The sequence below is a fragment of the Puntigrus tetrazona genome, chromosome 5 (genome assembly GCF_018831695.1).
Source record: "Puntigrus tetrazona isolate hp1 chromosome 5, ASM1883169v1, whole genome shotgun sequence".
Classification (NCBI taxonomy): domain Eukaryota; kingdom Metazoa; phylum Chordata; class Actinopteri; order Cypriniformes; family Cyprinidae; genus Puntigrus; species Puntigrus tetrazona.
The window spans coordinates 14811064-14832308 of NC_056703.1; the positions used below are offsets into that span (position 1 = coordinate 14811064).

Sequence of the window (21245 nt, forward strand, 5' to 3'; positions counted from 1 at the left end):
AATATAAGCTCAAAGCTGCTTCGTCTAAAGCATCTCCTGCTGGCAGAGAATGAATTTGCATTTTTAATAAATCCGTCTGATTTATGCAGAAAACATATTCTGCTTGTTATAAATAAATAAATAAAATAAAAATACTCTAGAAGCTGCTGTTATTGACGTCTATCGGAAGCTAAGTTAGGGCTAAAAAAGCATGCATGTGCAGTAGTTCCTTTTCTCCTTAGCCCAGGTAAGATGCTGATGTTGTTTCAGAAGTGACTGAAGATTTCAGGTTTCCTGAAGACTCTTGATGAACTCCAGCTTCAGTCCACTCATTGTGAAGCTCTCCAGCCAAGTGTTTGAATCTGCTTTGCCTGACAGTATTCTGAAGTTTGTGGTCATCTCTGTTGCTTGTGCACATTTTCCTACCCAATTGCTTCCTTCCAGTCAAGTTTGCATTCATTATGCTTTGGTGCAGCACTCTGTGAACAGCCAGGCCTTTTAGTAATGACCTTCTGTGACGTAACCTCTTCATGGAGTGTCAGTGATTGACCATCGCCAAGTCAGCAGTCTTTATCATTATTGTGGTTTTAAAGAACAAGAGATACCCGGTTAGTGGTTCCCAAACAGTTGACAGGGTATGAGAATTTTTTTTTTTAATGGAAGTCAGCTGTATGGTTACCACCATTCTTCAAAATATTATAGTGCTCAACAAATGAACAGTATGGAAGAAGTGGAAGATGAATAAATGATGGCAGAATTGTTATTTTTGAATGAATTAACCCAAGCATAAAACCATTGGTATCCTGGATATATATATATATATATATATGACAAAAAATAGACCAAATGTTCATTACAGTATATCAGCCTAGTTTGTAATAAGAATAATAAACCTATATGTTAAAGCAATGGCAGACAATGTGTCTCTAGAAAATTATTTGGTTAGTAGTTATTATGCTATTTTTATTTTTAACGCTAACAGGAATACATTGTTTCATGGTGATGCTTTATTATATTCCAGTTTATATGTACATGAATCATTTTGTGATTTCTGTGTCCTAAGCAAGTTTGTATTATTAGAGGATATAAATTGCTAGCAGACAAATGCGTGGTTTTGGCATGACACTCAAATTGCAACAGTCTCTAACTTGCTTTCTCAAGACGCCGAGTGGTTCTCTGGACACCCAAGTTTAACAATACATGTCGTAAGAAGTCAGAAGGATTCATGTTCCACTAGAAAGGACTGATTCTCAGACAAATGAGAGTTCAGCGGCGTTCTTAGAAACCAGTCGTCAAGCACCTCAGCTCTTTCATCAGGCTCAAAGGAATAGTTCACCTAAAAATGTACATTCTGTCATCATTTGCAGTTTCCGAATCTGTATGCATTTCTTTGTTCTGTCGAAAAACGAAGAAAGATATTTTGAAAACCGTTTGTAACCAGGCTGTTTTGGGTCACCATTGACTTCTATAGTAGAGAAAAAAAATAATAATGGAAAGAACTCTTCTGAGGACACTTGTGGTGGTAAACAGCAAGTATTTAATTGAAATTAAATTAAAAAGTATGAGTACCATATCTATTGCGTCATAATAACAGGTACAGTATAGGGGTTATTTATGGGGGAGGGGTTCATGTAATTGTTTCTCAACACAAATATACAATGAACATTCAGCTACCACAGTTTTGCACACTAGATACTGTAGTAATGCAGTCTATCACAAGACCACCAAACAGGGACAATCCGTGTGTATTTCATCAGTCCTCAACATCCATACGTTAGAGTACAAAAAGTCAACCAAAGAGTCGTGGGACACTCTGTATATCCATCTAAAGCTGTACACAAAACCTTCAGGATCGACTCGTTAGATAATGCCATAAAAATGCGCCAAAGAAAGAGAAAACAAATAAAACATAATGCCAAAACATGTACAATAAACTGACACAGAAAGTCAGCTGTGTTAGACATGCAACAAGTAACCAAAAAAAAATAAATCATAAAAAAGAAAACAAAATAATTGCATAAATACTTTGTACAGTTCGTCTTACTGTAAAGAAATGCACCCTTTCAAAATAATACCCCACAACATAAAAATGCATCTGATAAAACAGTGATTACTCCATTTCTTTGTCTTTTCTACATGTCAAGGTGCAAAAATAATTTCAGATTGATATAGCCATTTGATCTTTGAGCTGCTTGTCGACAGCAAAATCCCAACAGCTTTATGATGTTATGATTGCACGCTGAATTACAGTACATTAATATAGACTAATTCAACTATAAGGAGTGCATATTAGGCTGTTCGGAAATCATAGAACAGTGAATAAAACAACTGCAATGGTAACAAATGTTTCATCTTTTTAAAGTTGCAAGTGTCAGACCGTTTAAAGAAAGAAAAAGAAATTCTCTCTATTAATCAAAGCAGCACTTTTGATAGGGTATTGCCCACAGTATCAAAAAAAAAAAAAAAAAAAAGACTTTCATAGTTTTGTCTAAGGTGAGGAGAAACTAGGCTTCCAGTCCATTAAAATAGATAAATCCCTTTTTCTTTACACATGATAACATTCAAGCTACAGTCTTTCGTGAAATGTACGTGGAGTGAAAACATCGGTTAACTATTGCTTTCCTAATCTACAGACATTTACACTGGTGCAACATCGCAAACGGTTAAAAAGGTGAGATTTTAAGAATAAGAATAAATGCATGTTTTTACCGAAAACGAAACCATCATTTTTAAGCTAGCGTCAGAGAGTACAATTCGGTTAATAACAGATGAAGAGTTAGTCAGAGAAAGCCCACGCTAATGCCAGACATCCCATATGAAAAAAGCAGGAAGTCTGACACTTCAGAAGCATGTTTGATATTACAGTCTTTCAGCGGTTAGAAACGTCGCTTAAATGCGGTGGAATCGTTTAAAGGTCATTTAAAAAAATAATTTAAAGTGGTCTTTAACATTTACATACTTTCGTCGACCTGTTAAAATAAGGTAACAGTTGCATATCAAGGCAGGTTGGCAACAAATTTTAAACTGAAAAAGTTGTCTGTGGCAACTGGCTGATACTGTGGGCAACACAACAGAACATATAAAATAAACATAATTAAGCATTTGCATAACTAGACAAGCTAGTAATGTCAACCCACAAACATTTATCAACATTCATAGTCCCCAATATTATTCCCACTGGGATGCTGTGACTTGTGACATCGACTACACACACACACACACACACACACTCGCAGTTTTGTTCTTTTAAAGCCAAGATTGATTTTTAACATACTGTAATACTATATTACAAGCAATGTGTTTTGATTTCTTCTTTTATCTCTTAATAATGACTTTTTCGTTTCACTGTTTCTAGTTAAAAATGCCATTGTAAGTATTTACAATATAAACAAGTGTCATCTCGTTTCATCAGGAAGCGTTTTATACGCATTGCTTTTTCTAAAATCTAAACGTAATGCCGACTTGTGAATGATACCAATGAGATGACGGCGCATACTGCAAAAGAAAATGCATGAATGGAAAAGTAAACTAACAATAGTCTCTTTTGAATGATCACATTTCTGCAGTGTGACAAATTATGAGCATTAGTGGCCCCATTTTTGAAGATTTTGATCAATGAGATTTAGCACGGGAGGAGTGAAATGTATTTTTTTTTTTTTTTTTTTTTTTTGAGGGTGGTTGGGATTTTGGACTTCGGGCATGTGATGCAGGGTGAGGGGTGAACTAGTTTCTCGGGCTTTCTTCAGAGCCTCGCTCATGCTGCAGGTTGTAGTAACAGTTCTGGCAAACACGCACAGGAGAGGAGATTTTCAGACGCTTGATCTCTGACTGGAAGCGACTGCACCTGTGGGAACAAGAAACTCATTTTGAAAAAAGTCTCTAAAGATAACATAGCATAACATTTCTGAAACAACACACACACACACACACACACTAAAACGAACTAAAGGTACGGAGGTGTTAATCCAATTGGTTCTGAAACATAACTAAAAACATAAAAAATTTATTTAGAGATTATGCATCACATTACAAATAAAACACAAATAATAATAATAAAAACAAAACACAAAACATGAAACTATATTGGTCTTTTCTCAACTTGGAACCCCTCACAAAACAATAAAACAAAAGAACCACTAAAAACAAAACCGAAACAGAAAAAAAAGCAACACTTAAAAGCTACTTAGTTCATGTAGTATAAATATATTTGCAAATGTCTCTTACTTCTGGCAGAAGACCTGTCCACAGTTTCTGCAGTGGTGGCGCCTTTCAGTGAGGGAGAAACGCACGGTGCATCCAGAGCAGCTGTCCACCTGCTCGTCCTTCACCCAGTGATCTGCGGTAGAGCGTCCGGGCTGGTCACTGACAGACCAGCTGAACACGCGGCCACGGCTGTCGCCTACCAGGATCTTACTGTGGTCTCTGAGTACACAAGATAACAACAGCTTGTTATCGACCGTCTTGTTTAAAGACAATTTATCTGAGATGCTCTGAGCAAACGCCGGCATGTTAACGCTAAACCACATTAGAAACCAGCTTCCTTTCCCCTCATTCCGCCAGAAACCCGGAGCACCTACTTTGAAATGGCAAGCGAGGTGATTTCCGCAGGATGAGCGTTGTCCTTGCGGTCAAACGCTGTGTGCATGGTGAGTTTGCTCCGGAACACCAGCTGTCTCTCCCATCTGTAGCCTGTTTAAGAGACAAAGCTAAGGGTGAAAAACATGCCAGTTGCTCACATTAAAGCAAAAACACAAGAGAACGGCGCATGAATGACAGTGCAAATGCAAAACTTAAACGCCGCACTTCTGAAACGTACGAATTATAATTCTGATCAAATTCAAATCAAGCATTTACTTCAACTTTGATTTACATCCATTTACGTAAACTGTGTTTCAGATTGTATAAATCGCAATGAAAATGTGTTTTATTACAAGGAAATAAATTACATTTTTAAAAATTAATTATTGTATGAAATTGATAAAAATATTATTTATTATGACCCTATATATGACCCCTGACAACAAAACCAGTCATAAGCAGCATAGGTATATTTGTAGCAACGGACAATGATGTTATGTATAGGTCAAAATGCCAAAAATCATTAGGATATGAAGTAAAGATCATGTTTAATGAATTTTTAACTGTAAATATATTAAAACCTCATTAATGATTAGTAATACGCATTGCTAAGAACTTCATTTGGACAATCTGAAAGATTTACAAATAGTAGTTTTTCAGCCAAATAGTGTTCTATCCTAACAAACCATATATTAATTCAATCAGCAAACCAACTAAAATAGAATTAAATTAGAATCACATGCAAAAAAACAAAACAAGCAAACAGTAAATGACATGACTTGTTTTTATGCACTCCACCTGGTTTGAGCTTGTTGTACGACCGAGCCTCCATAGTGCTGGGCTGAAGAGGCTGTGGTACTGGTCCATGCGAGGGTGCTGAGAGCGGCTGAGTATGTGGCTGCGAGGGAACTCCCGGTCGAATCTGGCCCTCGGAGTAGTTTACAAAAACAAAGCCGTCCTTCTCATCAATACTGAGTGTGTCCGACCAGCGGCGGGAGTCATCAGAGCTGCTGTCCACCGACCAGGAGGCTCCGGTGCGAGGTTTGGGTCTGTGGACCGTGCTGCTGGGCTGGCTGTTTGAGGTCCGAGGTTTAGGGTCCTGACTGAGGCTGGTTTCCTCTCCTTCAGACTCACTGCTGTCATCCTCTGGAGCATCACGACCCTCTGGAAGAACAAGGCTTGAGGTTATTTAACCTGACAAGATCAGAAGAAAATGCTGTTTTATGTCGTTATGCCAAAAGTCATTTTTACCAATCTCTCCACAGCAGTCTGGCACATCAGGGGGCTCCACAGGCTCTGGAGCAGGGGTTTCTGGGACTTGAAGGAACTCGATTCTCCAGAACTGCAAGATAAAGCCATTTGTCAAGAACCGTTATCTGTTGACACTTAAAAAGACACAGATTGAAAATAAAAAAGGTAAATTAAGGAGAAGACCATTACCCTGACTACACCATCGGAGTGTCCCGTGACGATAACATTCTGTGTGTCCCACTCATTCATCTCTGAGATGCAGCAGCAGAGGATTTGTTGGCTGCGGCCGGTGAAAGTGTTGGCGCTGGCAATAGGACTTCCATTGATGCTCCACACATGGATGTAGGTGCCAGCACAGGACACTATATCACCCTACACACAGAAACGCTAAGGTTTTATTCAGAGAATTTAAATCAGGAGGCTCTTTCTTTTCCAAATTAGTAATTAGTTACTCCTTAAGTAGAAATTAATTGCTTTTCAAATCTTTTTTTTTCTCCAGTCATTTTTAAACAGTAAAGAGCGTGGAAGTAAAGAGTGTAGAAAGCTTGATGAAAAGACCAATTTAACTTCATACCAAAAAAGTTTGATGAGCTGGCAAAGATTAAAATTGTAACATATTTTCATAATATAAAATTCATTACATTTTTAATGCCCCAATAAACTAACCAAAATGCTAAGAACTATTCCAAATAGTTTTCTGAGTAACAAAAAAAAATAGTAATGGTAATAACAATAACAAAAATACATTCTTTTTATATGTATACATATTTAACAATCTCAATAATGAAGTTTTAATAACCCATACAATGCAAATGGTGCTTATTAAATGGCTGAAAGGAAATTTGAATGTAGCTTACACAACACTGGTTTGAATTCTGCCTGAATTATTGTTGACTCACAGTAAGCTCGTTGATGCAGAGAGCTGAGACGGGAGCCCGATGTCCCCTCAGCTGGGTGACGAAAGACAGCTTATTCAGGTCCCAAATGATGCATGTACGGTCCCGAGAGCCACTCACGATGATGTGGTAAGCTGATGAGGCTGTGAGACATGTAACTGCATCTGTGTGGCCCAGAAGAGCCTGGAAATATGAACATATGTACAAAACATTACAATTAAATAAAATTATTTCTTTAAATAACAGATAGGTGTAGCAAACAAATCTAAAAGAAAAATGTCATTTTAAAAAAAACTAAATTATAAATATCAAGCAGCATTTAAACAAATATAAAACAAACCTGTTTGAGTGTGAGGCTCTTGGCTTTCTCCTTGGAAGTCCCGGTCTCCCACACACAGATAGCAGTGCTTAATCCTCCAGTAATGACCAGTTTAGGATTGGGGCAGATAGCACACAGGATCTGCCCCCACTCAGACAGGCCCTCATATACTACAACCGCCTGTTAGACGAACACGACACACGAACATCAGACAACCAATACAGAAAACTATATGCACAGAATCAATCAAAACCACAAGCTTATACTTTGCTGTCTCTTAATTAGCTCATACGGAAGGCTGAAAATAACATTTAAAAAACATTTCAAGGTTTCAGCATATTTATGACAATAAATGCTTTCTCAAGCACCAAATCAAGTTAGAATGATTTCCACTGTGACATAGCAGACTGAAATAATGGCTGCTAAAATCACAGCCATAAGTTACAGTTCAAAATCGAACTTAAACTTGAAAATAACGATTTTCTATTTTAATACTATTTCAGAATATTTACCTGGTGAAAATGTTCTGTTAAAAAACATCATATAACCTATAAGCTAAACTCTTCAAATGTAGTGTATTTATGAATATCTGCAGTTTTGCAGATGCTCTTTTCCCAAATTCATTTCAGGGTCTGACAGTCGTTCATAGCAGATGCTGAAAACATGAGCAAACAGAAGAACTTATATGTTGCTAATAACCTTGTCAGATTCATAGTTGGAGAGGCGACAGCTAAGGTCTGCGTAGCCCCAGGCAAAGTTTTTATTCCAGGCAGGAGGAACCAACACCTTGTTCTGCTCAACAGCCAGAATGCCCTTGTCAGTGCACACTATCTGACCCACTGGCTCCTTCAGCTCTGTAAAACACACGACACACGCAGAGCTCATTAACATTGGCTCCACTGTATGGCAAGTTGTAACAAATCAAATCTACATGAAAAAACTGTTGATCTGACTTTGGCATTGCATACTCTGTGATGATCACAGAGATCAATCACTGTATACCTCCATCTAATTTGCATTACCTTTGACAGGGGTGAGAGAGGGCCGCAAGTTGTCTAGATGATGGAAGAAGATTTTGTCTAAGCTGGAGTTGAGTGTAACAGGTACACCAGGTACCTCTCCGTTCGACTTACTGCGCACTCGCTTAGGAGGATGAGGCTTCTTGAAAAGCTAAAAGAGAAGAAACACAAAGGTTAACCTGAACACTTTCTTTTTAATGACTTTTAACAAGTTGGTGTCAAGTTGGTGTTTAGTAGAAATATAAAGTCAGTTTTCCTTAAGTATGAGCAGGTTAAACACTGACATTTTTAGCAATGAAACTGCAAACCTGTTTTGGGATCTGGCCAAAGTTGTTGATGAACCCAATGGTAGCGGTTTCTTTAAGTGGGTCATTAATGTTGTAGATGTCCACCTGGCCCTCATAGAAGAGATGGTGGAAGACATTGACCGCTTCCACTGCTGGAGGACCCTGCTGCTTGTAACCAAAGATCAGGTCGATCCATTCATGCAGATGGGCGCTGACATAGTCACACTCCAAAGCCTGAAAACACACACACAGTCATTAGTGGTTATGAACCGGTTTCTGAAAGTGCCTTTCATTTATTAACAACTCATAGAGCTCTTTGGCTTTTTCAAGGTATAATTATTTTGCATTTTGATGTCAATTACCTCTCTGTGAACCCTGATAAACTCTCTTGGATCTCCTTTTGCCCACGGAGGCAAAATCACATCTCCAAGCTTGGTGCCGTTCTGTTTACTCCCTTTAAAAAAAGATTGATCAAATAACACACTCATATTGAAAAAATAGAAAAATAGAGAGATAGAGATTGTATTTAGGGTACAGATCAAGCTAGATGTCAATCTTGTCCTTACCAAGATCGAAGTTGTTTGAATTGAGCAGGAACTCAGGGAGGTAGAAGAACTCCGGAATGAGCTCCTTCACATCAGCCATGTTGTGTTTGGAAGCAGAGAGCCAAGCCTCTCGTACGCTGTGAAACATTCGGTCAGCCAGATCAAAATGTCCTCCCTAAAAACACAGAATGAAACTTACATATATCCAACAGCTTCAATCTTTCTTTAAACTAGATCGGCTGTTCGCACTAGGGATAATAACTATAACTATAAAGTTTTAATAATTGTTTTTAATTATATGAAAAAAGAAAGGTCTACTTCAGAGGTATAAAGGCAGAAGAACTATATATTTTTTGTTCTCCTCCAGATGGATACTAACAACATCGAAAGCCCATCAGGATCAGAAGAGCTTGAGCATTTAAAGCAGCAGACAACATGAACTTTTAACAAAAGAGAACATTATTGTTGTGGACACTAATATAATTATCATTAAAGCTATTGTTTTTGTTGTGAAAAGACCTTCACTGTCCTTTAATAACAACCTCTTCTTGTTTTTATTAATTTTTGAAAACAGTAGCTTTGGATGGAGACAAAAAAAAAAACACTAAATATTTGTGTGGGTGTGGAAAATGTGATGCCTTTTGCAGAGACAGCTGGTCTCCAGTCTGCTCTCCCAGTTTTGTTTGTTTTTTCGATTTTGACTGTGGATGATTTATTTAGTAACATTTGTTGCAAAATATATTTCCACCACTATAAAAAGGGATGTTAAAGAATAAAAGAACTGCCCAGATCAAGACCAATCTGTCCAATCTGGCCAGGTTTGTCCGAGTAATAAATGTGAAATGAAAAACTTTAAACAACAGCTAAAACCTAGTGTAAAGAGAAGAAAGCAATAAATGAAGAAAAGAGCAGGCCAAGTAGGACTAACCTGAAGCCTGAGAAAGATCTGCGTGAACGGCTCCATTCTGACCAGATATGAGGCCACAATCATTGCTGAGGAATAATGAGTGCCGTAATGATATGCTGGAGTCTCGCCTGCAAAGAAACAAAAACTTGTTTAGAAACTCTCAGCATAACATGAACAGCTAACAGATCATCAAACGGGTCTCTTGCTCACCATTAGGATCCTCCCAGTCTTTAAATCTTTTCTTGTATTGGATCAGTCTGTCATCTGTCTGAGCCCCCATGGGTTTGGATAAGTTTCTGAATGTCTTTGGATTGTTGAGGTCCAGTTCCTATAGAGAAGAAAAAAAATCTAGATTTTATACTTGGAAAGCTGAAGCTCCGACTGCAAAAGAAAAGCTGAAAACTGATAAAAAATTCCCCAAACAGAATGCCAATATACGGACACCTGCTGACAGAAGATCTGAATTTTGAAACACTGTGGTTTTTAAACATTTTGTGCTGTAGGACTTCCTACAAGGAATAATCGAAAAGAAGTTTGTACCTCGGAGTCAAAGTCTGCGAGAATCCATGGAAAGACGGGATACTGCATCAGGTCATTATATGACCTGCCAGCCAGTGTGTTGAGATGCATCAAGTACTGGAAATTACTGATTTCACCTCTCTGCAAATAAATAGTCTTTCATAAGAAACAGCGAACAAGAAAACAAAACAGACAAAAACCTTAAAATAAAGGTACCGCACCTCCCATCTTTGGGTCACTGACTTCTCGCCGACCAGCGTACTGAGAAGACCAGACCTATTTACCAAGAAACACGCATATTTTAATCAATTTGGCAAATTATCTCTAAAAAAAACCCTTTATAATCTTGAGGGTAACATACCCTTGTTCCACACTGGTGTTGGGACGTTGCCCGGAGACGGATTCCGAGCTGTCAGCTAGTGAAGGAACAACTGCCAGGAACCTAGAACACAAAATTTGGCTTTCAGTAACCAAGTATTTTTCGGAAATAATTAAATTACTATTAAAAACTATTTTTCCCCTTTTATTTGAGGTGGGGGGGGGTTAATATGTTTTAGCAATAGTAAGGATAGCTTTTCAAAAACAAAAGTATAAGTGTCTTTCTTCTGCTAAACACAAAAGATGAAAAAACCCTTTTGTGCTCAACAGAAGAAAGCAACTCGAAAAGGTTTACAAGAGGTTGAGTAAATGATGAAACTTTCTATTCAAGTCCTTAGAAAAAAATAAATCGCTTGTTTCTTTTCTATTAGTTTTATCACTGATGTTTTCTCAGGATATATATCAGGTTTGATATCAGGATACTGCAATGATTCAATTATGAGACACTAAAACCAGTAGGAGCTGATGAAAATTCATCTTTGCAATTAGAGGACTAAAGCAAATTTTAAATTATTAATTCAAAAATTATTTCAGTGTTATGGTATTTACAGTATTTTTACTAAAATGCAGCCACAATAAGCAAAAGACACTTCAAACACACATAATGGGTACAGTTACTCCATGTGTTGTGTGCTCGAATGATTCGCTGCCAAAATGGGGAATGGAAATGTCAGAGGAATTTATTTAGTTTGTCACCCTTCTAATTTCATAAATGCTGAGAGTGACAACATTAGACAGAAGAGGTCAAGATTTTATCTAAAATTGTCAGAAAGTGTGACATTAACAGCCAGAACAGTGCGGTCTTGGGTGATCTAGTGGGATGCTGCATTATAAGGCATCAGTGTTTACAATACCTTTGGTATACTTTGTTCCGGACTCCTTTTTGGAAAGCCAACAGATAATTTCGTCCATCTCCGGAAAACACTTCTACTGCCATGGGCTGTGATGACGACAGCAAAGCATAACTTCATTACTGCCATTAACATGAAAGCTGCCTAGTGTGTAATTTGGGTCAGAGCAAAGAATCAAACCAAACAGTTTGTTTGCCCACCTGAAGCAGGTAGCGACGCTTGTGCACCTCTCTGATGTCTTCGTAAGCAAAGATGCTACAGGTTCGTTTCAGCTGACTCTTGCTCTGACGGGCCCCTCGAGGGATGATCGGCTCATGCATACTGCAAATGTCACAAAAAATTCTCAATCGGGGGTCTCGGCGAAATTCCACCAAATGACTTTTAAATGAGCCAATTAAATGATTAAGACAATTATCATTAATACATTCTAATTATTTAGAAATAACCACAGAATGGATACATACACTGAATTGTAGGTTAATTAATGGGAAATATCAAGGCTTAGGTTTTTGGGGGTTTTTTTATAAAAAAAAGTTACCAGATTTGTAACATTTATAAGAAACAGAAATTCTAAGAAACAGAAAAGAATATTCAAAGAAATGGAAGAGAGACAGACAGATACCAGATGATCTGCTACAAGTGAATCTGTGTCATTTTTTTGAAGAGCAAAAATAAATACTTACTTTGCAGGGAGTGTCTCAATGTCTCTAATCTCTCTGGTGACCGTCATTGTGAAGCCGTCAATCACATAGAAATGTTCTTTGCCAAACAAGAGCAGCCCTTCACTGGTGTCCAGACCCTGAACTCGAGCACAGCGGTACATGTGCTGGATCTATCCGAACACACATGACAAACACATTGTCAGTACATGATTCATATCAATCAGTTAAAAATTAAAAAGCTAAATAAACCTAATCATCCACCCAGACAGATATTGTTAATTATTTCCTCTCATATAGATGGAGGATAATAATGTGAGAAGTAAATGACTAACTGCTGTTAAATAAGAAATCAATGCAAAGCTACAGATTAGAAAGCGTTCACTCAAGTTTCCAAAGCCACATTGTTGAGTTGACAACAGTGACTAGCAGTGACTGGCAGATGTGCAGCTGTGGTGTGCTCCAGACCTTCTCTCCCTCCTCCAGCAGGCGGAGCAGTGTGGTGTTGTCGGTTTTCTGCTCCTCGTCCATAGCTCCCGACTCCAGCAGCTCCTGCAGCTGGTCTTGACTGTCCTCGTCAGCTCCATCCGCTGTAGAACGGGACCGCTTTAAAGGGGCCTTAACAAGACCTAAAACACAACACAGTACACTGAGTCAATGCATAAAACACTAAAATGATCACATGCTCATTAGTTTAGTTAGATTAGTTATATCATTCAGAAGCCAGTTTGTCTATTTAGTTTCAAGAGGTGAAAACAAATAATTGTATTATTAATAGTGATTGTTTCATGTAGTATTTTTCATGTAGTTCCTTTTTTATGTAATAGAGAGCACTATTATGTTAAAATGACCTTTGACCCTTGCGATGGTGTCCTCTCCATGTTCAGGCTCCTGCTGTGTGGTCTCTCCCTCTGTGTTCTGCTCTATGGAGTGCTGGTACATCCCCGGGTTCCCTGACAGCAGCCTCATGTAATACTCCTTACTGTCGTAGCTTATTGCTCGTCTGTAGCGTGCCGGTTTCTGGAAAAGTTGAAATTTAATTTTTTTGATTTAGCTTTTGTTAACTATTCTTTTCCAATTATATTAGTCACGATAAACCCAATACAACTTTTATAATAAAAATAACATTTTGGAAGTCAGTAGCAGCAAGATGCAGTCAGAGGCATGCAAACACAGTTTAGGCTTGTGTTCATTACTCCTTAAGAAAATCTCACACTGTCAACTAACGTTTAGTGCACAATTAATAGCTAAACAATTAATATTCACCCACAATTCAAATTCGCAGCATTCAAACACAATGTAAGATCAGCAGGTTTTCAGGATTACACAACAATTCAGTCATGTGACCAAACTTTTTAACTGGAACTGTATGCATATTTCAATGTTGATTTTAGAGAGAAAAGGCATCTGCATGGTGTGTATCAAATTCCTACTACATCTATATAACAAGGACATATCTACATCTAGGAATTGTATAATTTCCAAACAACTGGCAACAGAAAACAGAACTGTGATCCGTTTGTTTGAGTGACCCAAGTGGGCCAGATGTAGTGAGACTGGCTCAACCAATAGAAGGAGTTTAGGGCGGGTCTACACTATCTGTTTGCTGAACAATGGAAGATGTGTTAAGTATGTGAAACAGTCTTTATTTTTGCAGCTCAGTTTGGTGCCAGTAGTGCCAATACCAATAATTAGTGGGTTATAACAGCAGCATGCAACATTCAGTCTGAATATTTTACTACTTCACATTCTAAAAAAAAAAAAAATAATTATAAGGGATTAGCAAATGGGAGGGATGGAGCTGTCCTAAACCAATTTTTCTAGAGGTTTCCCTGTGTATGGAACATTTACAACAGGAATGAAAAAACATCTCCAAACAGTGGTTTAAGCATTCTGTAGAGGGATCAATCCACATACGCCTCCTGATCATGTAACGGAAAAATGCAAAAGGTTTGGGACATTTATTTCACATCTAATGTGGCAATGCAGATATTTGAGGGGGTACAGTAAGACTGTAGTTTAGGCACACTTCAGTTTGTACCTGGACTGGTATGTTAACCATTGCACCCATTAATGGCACCTGTGATTGATTCTGAAAAGGGAAAAATGGGTAATAAGGCAAGAGGAGCATTGTGTTTGCATTTCAGGCTTCTTATGTGAAGTCATTACCATCATATGGCTAATGTTGGCAAATATGGCAAAAAGTTTGAGAGTTTACAAAAGATTCATTCAGAGCAGATTATCCACCATTAGAGCTACAAACATGCTGACTTTCACTGAGACTATAGGCAAATTCAATAGCGTTGTTTCAGTTAATGTGGTAAAATAAGATTAAACTAAATTGTTTTATTAAGTACGTTTATTTTCTATTTCAGGCAACCAGATTTTGCTAATATGCAATACATAACATGTACCGCCCTTAAACTGAAATATTAAAAGAAAAAAAATTTACCTGAATGCTTGCGTTGGGCTCAGGGTCAGGCACATAGGGATAATGAATATAAAACATGTCGTTCCGAACCATCTTCTTCCTCATTCTACAGGGTCCCTCAGTCATGTCCAATTGAAACTTGTCCAGGTGGGAGCCAATAGGAGGCCCCCAGAGGCCCCTCTCACGAAGCAGCTCATATTCAATCCCTGCCCACTCATCCATCACATACTTCAGCGCATTCTGCTGTCTCTGTGAGAAAGCAAATGCATGTTTGCATCAAAATCACTTTTTTGTAGAAGTCATTCCACTTCAAATCACATACGTTTAAAAACTGAAGAGTTACCTCTTGATGCTCCTTGTACTGCATTGCTACCAAGTCCCGGACCACAGCAATGTGTGTGAACATCCACTGAAATGTTTCCTGTGGACAGTCAAAATAACATGAGCACAAACTTCCATAAGATCAGCTGTGAAATCACTTCCACAGCCGTGACAGGTTATTTTCAACTTAATACAATTTATATATAAAACTCTTTCAAAACCTTAAGAATGGACCAAAGTCCTGTACTGAGATAATTAACCCTAATATTAAAAAACAAGTATAACCAAAACTAAATAAACAAGTCTTTAAGTTCCCTTTTAAAAAAGTTAATAATTGATGAATGTTTAATGAACCTCAGCAAGGCATTTCAAAGTGCAGGAGTCACAACTGAAAAGGTGCAGTCTCTATTGTGCTTTAAACAAAACTGTGGACCAGTTAAGTAGCAAATGAAGTTCAGACTGGTAAGGAAAAAGAATGTCCTTTATATCAGAACCTCAATGTTCTGTTAACAAACATTAAAACCTTGTATTGGATTCTATAATTAACAGGTAATCAATGAATTTTGACAAGTTTGATAAGATGCCATTTTCTGCTATTAGTTAAAAGTCTCCATGCATGTTCAACAACAATAGCCCATAACTCTTAATTAGTTCTTTCTCAGGGAGTCTATTCCCAAATATAATAAACTCAGCCTCATCCTAATTTAATGATTTGATATAGTCTACAGTCTGCCTTGACCCAGATTCCACTCCACAATATATGTTTGATATTGCTCATTTCTCAAAAAGGCTTAATTATTATAGGGAAGAAGTAAGTCAACAGTTATGTTGTTTTGGGATGATTACATCCTGAGCAAATGGTCAGCCATTTTAGAATGAAAGAGGGTGTTGAACACCACCTCAGACAAAGGGGTGTTAGAACCTAATTAACATACAGACATTTGTTGCAACGGGTGCCATTTGCATTAAGGGTAGTAAACTAAATATGAATTATAAACTCTAAATATGAAATATGTATAAAAGGTGTGAGCTTAAGATATTTTGAGTTCATTCTGACTTGTTGAACCCAAAGTACTACATGTATATTGCCACTGCTATGCTGCAATAAACATCTTCATCAAGATCTTCCACGTTACTTTTCCTATCACAAATGATGTATAGTCTTCAAACTTTAAGAGAAAGGTACAGTTTAAATAAAACTCAAGTAGAAATTACAATTCATATTTTATTGCCCAAGAATGGATCCCAAAATCTACATGTATAGATGAAAAAAGGGTTGGACCAAGAAGTGATCCAGGTGGAACACCCAAAGACAGATGCAGGTCTAGATAGATGCATTTTGACAGTTACCTGTGCAGAAAGATTGTTCTTGTTCATTCCACTTTCCTTTTTGCTGCGACGGGAGCCAGTAAGTTTGGACAAACCAAAGCCACTGCTGACTCGTGACAGTTTAGACTGATTCGCTGGGGCAATGGTTTCACCTCTGCTGATGCATTTCTTCTCATGGACTAGAAGCAAAACGGACAAGGTTCAACACAGTAAGAGAAATGAGAGTATGGGGAAAAACTGCAAAAAATATTTAACAAGAAAAAAATAAGCAGAGTGACAAAGACACCGGACAGAGTGTGCTAGCAACAAGCTGCTAAAATTAAACTATGTGGGAGAATCTGATTTAAAAAAACAAAAAATGAGCGTGTGTGACTGGATGTTTCCTCACCCAGGTGGTTCTGCCAACTTTTAGCCGCAGGTTCCTCTAAAGCAGGTCGAGCAGTGGCTATGTCCACATGTCCTCGGTCATTGACTGGTAGAGACACTTTAAAAATGTCCTCCAGCATTTGCCGCTTACTGTGCATGAGCTCCGTCCACACACGATTCACTGCCTTAAGTAGCAACTGACGACCTGACAATCACAACAAAAGGGAAGAGTAAGTTTGATGTCAATAACTGTTGTTATAAGGGTTTGTGGGGTGCTTTAAGAATGAAAACCACATGCTTTAATAAACTACACACTTTGTTTGCAAAAATGTAAAAGAAAAAAAGAAAGAAAAAGAACAACCTTCGCTAACATCCTGGCTCTGGACACTGTCCGACTCGTTCTCAGAAGGAACCGCGACATGCCAGGTGGTCATTCTGGCTTCTGCCTCCAAACCAAAGCCCTCCACACTACTGTAAGGGAACATGAAATCGATGTTGAACTGTGGCACAGCGATACAGCAAACCATTCTCGTACATCTGAAGACGCCAAGGTATTTTGGCCATTGCTTTATCAGTGCTGCACCATGTGAACATTCTTCAGTTGGTCAATATTATTCGTTTGAATGCTATAATGCAAACAGCAAGAATAATGAACTATCATTTCAGCACATCAGTCGCTCAAAATCAAATCAGTTGAAGTTATTGATCTTCCTGTACCAGCAGAGCACAGGGACTCAGAGTAGCAGCACTACACACTAATGTGATTCTGCTCACTGTCTCTGAGCCGCTCTCATTTCTCAGTCTCTCTGAAGCCAAACTTCTGAGTCAGCCTGGATACAGAGTCATGACAACATAAACCTCCTCCTCAAGCCTCTCACAGTGACTCACAACAGCACACAATCACAAATGGTCCTGAGACCGTGAAGAGGAATTATTCATTTTTGACTGCTCATACATAATTCTATAAAACCATCACCATTTATTTTCATTATTTACTATGCATACTGACGGCAGATCTATCTAAATGTACTTATTTCAGAGCTCAAACATAACTATACATGTAAATGTTTTTCACACCTCATATGTCTACCATTTACCTAAATGTTTTTATGCATTTACTTTTTTATTCATTTCACACTACACCCAAATGAAAAATATATCTAAAAATACTTATCTATCCATCCCTGTAATTTAAAACCAAACATCTGCATACTCTAGATTCATATACCCTTGATTTCATGTGAAGTGCCTGAAAACATTATTCCACCTCTGTGTCTCTCTCACCTCCCCGTGTGCAGGTTGATCAAGCAGTGGGCCAGACAAGCCACAAACTCCTGGTCATGATTGCCGGGTCCCAGCACGAGGTTTCGGTTTACCGTCAGCACACGTAGAGAATCCAGCAGGGTGACCTGCTGCGGGACCGTTTTGTGTGGTCTTGAGAGCTGGTAGAGAATTGTTCGGTTCAGACAATGGTAGATTGAATCCAGAGACAAACCCTGTGATCGCCGTTTGGACTGTTGTGGGACAGAAAAAAAGAAAATAAGAAAAGCAGATTTGTTAAGAAACCACCAGTCACGCAAGTCACATAGGAATGCTACATAAGTCCTGCACATGAGGAATGTAAAAGAACGAAGGAGAGAGAGAGAGAGAGAGAGAGAGAGAGAGAGAGAGAGAGAGAGAGAGAGAGAGAGAGAGAGAGAGAGAGAGAAAGAGAGACAGAGAAAGTTTTTTTTTTAATTTGTAATATAATAACAATAAACTAAATATTTCTTAAATGGATGGCAGCTAAATCATTTTTTCAATGTTTAATGAAACATCTACTGTAAAACTGTTTAATAAAAAGATAACTGTGGTGGCTAAGATTGCTTATAATATGCTTTTAAGTGTATTTAAATTTTGAACATTTGGTTTGTTTAAATTTACATTGCCATTCAAATGCTTGGGTTAAGTCTCTTATGGTTCTTAAAGTAAATTGTGGTTTCCTAGCCTGCATTTATTTAATCAAGAATATAATAAAAAGAGTAATACAATTTAAGAAAAAATACCCTATCACTGAAAATGCATAAAATGACCATGTGTAAACAGGCCCTATGAGCCCTTGTTTAGGGTGTACATGTTTTGATGCAGCTGGTATGAAAGAATAATTGTTATTGAACAAATAGTTCACCCAAAAATGAAAATTACCCACACAATTTACTTTTAACTATTTAATATTTGGATAAGCCAAGATAATTTTTTTAAAAAAACCCTAACTGTGTTCATCTGAAAGAAGAAAGTCACAAGGGTCTTTAGCACCGCTTTAGTTCCAGAACTAAAAGTACTAAGAGTACTAAAATACTGGGACGATTTTGCATAAAATATTTCTTACTTCCTTTTTGCCGGCCGCATGTTCATGCTGTGTTTTAAATTGTGGCGGGTGAGGGCGTTTTTGTACACATTTAGCCAGTCAGCTTAAACTTACATCACCGATAGTTCCAGGAAGTTGGAGCTTAGTTGCTCCAAAGTTCCATGGAACTAAAATCTTAGTTCCTGTAGTGCGAACACCCCAAAGTGAGTAGTTCCAGTTTGGGTACTATAAAACAGTTCCTGCCATGCGAAAGATCCTATATAAAACTAGGATGGCTTGGGAGTGAACATTTTTATTTAAATATTACTTTAAGTGTGGAACCTGCATTGTGCGATCATAGGCTTGAGCTCACCTGGGTGATCAGCTGAACTATGAAATCCACCACGAGCTTGGACTCTTTGTTGAACATGCCTTGCCAAAGCTTATCCACTACACGCTGTGTGAAGTAGAACACATTGTTGACCAGGACCTGGTAACTTCCTCCTGTCGTTATTGGCAAGGATGCCTCCTCACCTGTTGAGAAGACAGAGCCACACACGCAAGATTTGTAATTATTTTGTTGGACAACAGACTTTAAGGGACTTTGGGAAACTTTGGATAAAAAATACTGAGACCCACTAAAATATGGTCATTTCTTACCAGTTTTCGCATATATTGTGACTAGTTTACACTGACAAACCACACCACTTAATAATGGCAGCTAGTAAATGACAGCATTCAATTTCAATTTTGGTTAATTGCTGATCAATTTTCTGAGCTAAACCTGATGATTGGGATGCAACTAACCCAACAGAACATCTGCTGCCAGAAGCTGCTCCATCACACTGTCTAGAATGTAGGACTGAAACTCTTTCTGCTGAGTCCTGGTTGAGCGCTCTGGTGAGGCCTGAGGACAAAGGGAAAAGTTAGTGAATGACAAGAACAGATTCTGTGGATTCATTCATCATCACTGACAAATGAAATGCGATTTAGTAGATATCCGAGATGGTCTCACCTCTAGCAGAAGATCAATGATGGGTGTCTGTTTGCTGGCAGGTGTCATACACAGGTTGTCCATGATGAGGACCCTCATGAAGTCGAAGACGTACTTCTTGGCTGGGTGGTTGGTCAAGTAGGTTTTATTGCCTACATTACAGTATTCTGACTGGCTACGGTTCATGCCTGTATCTGTCACAAAGGCTTTGAACTCTTCTGTGGGTGAGCTTGCTTCATCATCCAAATCACTCACCTGAGGAAAACAAGACATTTTTATCACATAACCAACTCCAATTGAGACGGAAACATCAAAAAGGACAAATTCTAAAAGGTCTGAATAAACAAAAGACAGCAAACAAAGAGAACAATAGCGTACCATCTCAGAGTAAGGCCGTATATTGAAAGGGAAAACTGTAGCAGCAAGTGTACACAGGAAGTCTGGGCTGTGCCACATGGGTGCCAGATCTGAGATGTTGTGATAGAGGTAACGGAAAAACTGCATGAGTGTGATGGGATATTCTCTCAGCCAGGAACCCTCCTCCTCCGACTGCCAAGGCTGTGGGTTAGATAAAGAGAAATTTTAGCTTCCGTTGTCTCAGGATCTGTGGTCCTGACAATAACCTGCATTTTGTGGTATCTGCCGTAAAACAATTCATCTTAACATAAAATAGTAACATTATGTTTCACTTTGAGCACCGGTTTGTCACTAATTTCCCATTTCATTCAGAATTTATCAGCTGTAGTAAAAAACCTTTGATAAACCACCAAATGAAACCCAATGCCAACAGTTGCTCCTGGGATGCACATTTCTAAAGCAGGCAGCTTGGAGACTCACCAGGTTGAGCATGCTGCGAAGCATTGCAAGAAGCAGGAATGCTGCTTCAGTGCACATGTTGTGAATGGAGCCCACTACTGTAGCACTGGAGGCTGGGACTCCAAATATAAATGTCCAGATAGAGTCCAGGTCGAACTGTGTAAGGAGATGGGGATAACTTATTTAATAAATAATTTATTTATTATTATTATTAAAATGTATTTATACAAATTATTAAACTGTATTCAGCTTTTATGAAATAATAATATTAATGCATTACATTTAATGTAATATATTTAAACAGTGCTACACATATATTATATAACCCATGCATGACTGAATGGATGGTAAAGCGAAGACAATTTATTACTAGTATAGTTAACTAGTAGGAGCATGTGACTTTAAAAAAAACAGTTGAAAACTGAAAGATAGTAAGAAAGAAAGAAAGAAAGAAAGCTAACTGCTAGGTCATTC

General features: G+C 38.1%; 1 protein-coding gene across 6 annotated transcripts in view; it reads right to left on the minus strand.

The window, feature by feature from the left end:
- Positions 1–1493: 1493 nt before the first annotated feature.
- Positions 1494–21245, minus strand: part of wdfy3 (WD repeat and FYVE domain containing 3) — a 62921-nt gene continuing 43169 nt past the window's right edge. For 4 of the 6 annotated variants that reach the window (XM_043240085.1, XM_043240082.1, XM_043240086.1 and 1 more), the window contains 35 exons: positions 20793–20927; positions 20334–20513; positions 19977–20210; positions 19769–19868; positions 19335–19495; positions 17920–18149; positions 16997–17106; positions 16658–16840; positions 16291–16448; positions 14963–15040; positions 14641–14868; positions 14230–14280; positions 13040–13208; positions 12657–12817; positions 12213–12361; positions 11730–11850; positions 11533–11618; positions 10662–10742; positions 10522–10576; positions 10322–10441; positions 9992–10109; positions 9803–9909; positions 8896–9049; positions 8692–8783; positions 8351–8563; positions 8046–8193; positions 7723–7877; positions 7045–7203; positions 6708–6887; positions 5998–6180; positions 5809–5899; positions 5356–5721; positions 4557–4668; positions 4204–4401; positions 1494–3823 (listed from right to left, as the gene is read on the minus strand). In XM_043240085.1, the coding sequence (XP_043096020.1) occupies positions 3703–3823; positions 4204–4401; positions 4557–4668; positions 5356–5721; positions 5809–5899; positions 5998–6180; positions 6708–6887; positions 7045–7203; positions 7723–7877; positions 8046–8193; positions 8351–8563; positions 8692–8783; positions 8896–9049; positions 9803–9909; positions 9992–10109; positions 10322–10441; positions 10522–10576; positions 10662–10742; positions 11533–11618; positions 11730–11850; positions 12213–12361; positions 12657–12817; positions 13040–13208; positions 14230–14280; positions 14641–14868; positions 14963–15040; positions 16291–16448; positions 16658–16840; positions 16997–17106; positions 17920–18149; positions 19335–19495; positions 19769–19868; positions 19977–20210; positions 20334–20513; positions 20793–20927 (5187 nt within the window). In that variant the 3' untranslated portion in view covers positions 1494–3702. The remainder of the gene's footprint in view (positions 3824–4203; positions 4402–4556; positions 4669–5355; positions 5722–5808; positions 5900–5997; positions 6181–6707; positions 6888–7044; positions 7204–7722; positions 7878–8045; positions 8194–8350; positions 8564–8691; positions 8784–8895; positions 9050–9802; positions 9910–9991; positions 10110–10321; positions 10442–10521; positions 10577–10661; positions 10743–11532; positions 11619–11729; positions 11851–12212; positions 12362–12656; positions 12818–13039; positions 13209–14229; positions 14281–14640; positions 14869–14962; positions 15041–16290; positions 16449–16657; positions 16841–16996; positions 17107–17919; positions 18150–19334; positions 19496–19768; positions 19869–19976; positions 20211–20333; positions 20514–20792; positions 20928–21245) is intronic. The other 2 variants (XM_043240084.1, XM_043240087.1) reach the window with 1 other exon arrangement.